This window comes from Sesamum indicum, linkage group LG3 (assembly GCF_000512975.1).
Source record: "Sesamum indicum cultivar Zhongzhi No. 13 linkage group LG3, S_indicum_v1.0, whole genome shotgun sequence".
NCBI lineage: Eukaryota > Viridiplantae > Streptophyta > Magnoliopsida > Lamiales > Pedaliaceae > Sesamum > Sesamum indicum.
Genome location: NC_026147.1, coordinates 1,463,246 through 1,466,092, shown reverse-complemented (window position 1 = coordinate 1,466,092; position 2,847 = coordinate 1,463,246). Strand labels below are relative to the sequence as shown.

The following is a 2,847-nucleotide window of genomic DNA, read 5'->3' as shown; positions in this document are numbered from 1 at the left end:
CGTCGCCCGAGAGATTTGAACTCTCGCGGGGAAACCCCATGTACTTAGCAGGCACACGCCTTAACCACTCGGCCAAAGCGACGAGGATATGTGATCCTCACCAACTTCAAAAGTTCTTTGCATTTTATACCACTCTATTGGGAGGTGAGAGAAGCATACGGTTCATTGATATTTGATATCTACGCCCTTGGGTTTGCCATATTCTTACTGATGAGGAGGCTCAGGAGATGGTGCACCCTATCACAGCAGCTGAGGTAAAATTGGCCCTCTTAGACATTGCCGAGGATAAAGCCCCTGGTCCTGATGGTTACACCTCAGACTTCTACAAAGTAGCTTGGCCTATTGTGGGTGTTCAAGTCCCACATGCTATCATAGACTTCTACACTACTGGGAGACTATTGAAGTAGGTAAATGCTACATACTTAGCACTTATACCTAAAGTCCATAATCCTACTCGCGTGGCCGATTTTTGTCCTATTGCATGTTGTAATGTTGTTTATAAAGTCATTACCAAGATCATAGTGCAGTGTATGGGTTTGGTGTTGGAAAAGATTATCAGCCCATCCCAAACGCCTTTTGTTTCAGGTCGCTCTATTAGCGACAATATTCTTCTGGCTCAGGAACTATTTTCAGGCTATAATCAGCAGCGCTACCACCTCGTTGTGCTCTCAAGGTGGATATCCGTAAGGCATATTATACAGTTGATTGATATTTCCTTCTGGCTACACTTCAGTTGTTTGGATTTTCGAATAAGTTCATAAACTGGATTGAAAAGTGTGTTACTACACCTTCGTTCTCTATTGGGAATAATGGAACTCCTCATGGATTCTTTGTTGGAGCCAGGGGCCTCCGACAGGGAGATCCAAAGTCACCATATTTATTTATCCTGATTATGGAAGTTTTGAACCTCATCTTGCAGCAACTGATAGATCAGGACATGAACTTTGCATTTCACTGGAAGTATGCCCCACTTTGCCAAGTTCAGCTTGGATTTGCGGATGACTTATTATTATTCTCATGAGCTGAGGCAGATTCGGTTCACTTACTCAAACGAGGACTTGATTATTTTGGAGACATGTCTGGCCTCAGGGTCAGTCCTTAAAAGAGTCACCTGATCCTTTCACGCGCAGGCCATGGAATCAGGGATCAACTATTAGAGGTACTTCACTTTCCCGAGGGCTTTTTACCGCTTAAATACTGGGGATTACCACTTATTTCATCTCGCCTTACTATTGCTGATTGTAAGCCGCTCCTTACAAAGTTGGATCAACATATTAAGGGTTGGAAGAGCATCTCCTTATCCTACGCTAGGCGTCTTCAGATCATTACATCCATATTCACAGCACTCTGTGTATATTAGGCTTCTAATTTTATATTATCAAAAGGAGTTGTAAGAGAAGTGGAGAGGAGACTACGAGCATTCTTATGGCATGGTACATTTGACTGTAGATATGCTAAGGTAGCTTGGGAGCATGTTCGTTGACCCATTGATGAAGGATGTCAGGGGCTTCGGGATATTCTTGCACTTAACAGTGCACTCATGGGTCTTAAACTTTGAAAAGTTATATGTGGTGATTGATCATCTAATGTACCCATGTCCCCCATTTTTTTCAAGTTTCAAGAGAAAAAAAAATAGAATCAATTTAAACCACAAATTTTCTATATAATCTTAACAAAATATTATCAATAATCTATTTTGTATATAATGCAATGCCTAAAAATAAATTAGAAAGAAAGATAAAATAAATAAAGAAAAATTAAAGTTAAGATTATATAAAAGATTTGTTGATTAAATTCATTTTTTTGTTTGTTCTCCTCCGAAGCTTGAAGAGAGAGAAATGGTTGCAGTGCGCCCAAACTCGAAAAATACCACAAAATGGACCTTTATTATGAAATTTTTGTTAACATTAAAAGTTTTATTAATGAAAGGTATAAAAACGCCAAAAAGTAATTGTTAGTATTATATGGCCCAAGGACGCAATTACTTGGTAGGCCCATTGCTCGGTCCACTTAAACTTCTGACCCACTTGGACGCCCTCACCCGACCCGATATTTGACCCACTTTACCCGACTTAGGTATTTTTATATTTATATATATTTCTACCCTAAACCTAATTCATTCTCTGCCCTCTTCTTTACCTATGCGCCGCTACTTGTGTATCTCTCTCCCTCTCCAAAACTGCCTTCCATGGTAGATCTTGTTTTCCTTCTCTACCACCGTTAATGGTGGTGGCTTTCCTTAGCCAAGTCAATGTCTTAAGAAAAGCCACCCCAATATTGCTTCTCCAACGGTTCTTTTTTCTCCTATAAATAGGAGCTTTGCTCCTTGTCCAAAACACCTTGAAACCGAACCAATAACGTGAGATCTCTCTATATTTTTCTTGAGAAGTTCTGAGTGAACTAAGGTGACTGTGTGTGACGGGTTTTTGGGTTCAATCTCTATGATCTTGTCTCTCTAAATGAGAAACAACTGTGGGTACGGTGCCAAGTGACCGATTACCCTCTTGACTGAATTGCTTGTTCCTGAGCCTCTTTCAAATATTATGTTTATTCGTTTATCTCTTATATTTCTTGTTATTCATTCAATTTTGTAATACTGGTTTGTAGGAGTTTCGTACTAAGCATTCTTTTTACAAGGATTGTACCCTACAAACTTGGGTTTTGTACCCTACAATAATAGTTTGATAATTAAAATTACAATTTTAAATTGTTTGAGGATCAAAACTACATAAAGTAGTTTTGTTTGAGGACAAAAATCGCAATTATTACGACATCTAATAAGTAACACCTCGTGACAGTTCATTGAATTGTTTGATGACCATTAATTACAAAAAAGTTACAATTTTT

At 38.8% G+C, this 2,847-nt stretch overlaps 1 protein-coding gene and 1 non-coding gene across 2 annotated transcripts; one reads left to right on the top strand and one right to left on the bottom strand.

The window, feature by feature from the left end:
- Positions 1-82, bottom strand: TRNAS-GCU. Its single transcript has one exon. It is a non-coding gene; the product is annotated as a tRNA-Ser (tRNA).
- Positions 228-1,021, top strand: LOC105157070. The gene is made up of 3 exons (XM_011073364.1): positions 228-403; positions 560-683; positions 734-1,021. The coding sequence occupies exons 1-3, from the start codon at positions 228-230 to the stop codon at positions 1,019-1,021; spliced, it is 588 nt and encodes a 195-aa protein (XP_011071666.1).

Bases quoted from the DNA above. Each gene is read 5' to 3' on its own strand.
- LOC105157070 (XM_011073364.1), top strand. From the start codon at position 228: ATGGTGCACCCTATCACAGCAGCTGAGGTAAAATTGGCCCTCTTAGAC. The intron at 404-559 runs GTAGGTAAATGC...AAAGATTATCAG, and splicing joins ACTACTGGGAGACTATTGAA to CCCATCCCAAACGCCTTTTG. The intron at 684-733 runs GTAAGGCATATT...GCTACACTTCAG, and splicing joins TGCTCTCAAGGTGGATATCC to TTGTTTGGATTTTCGAATAA.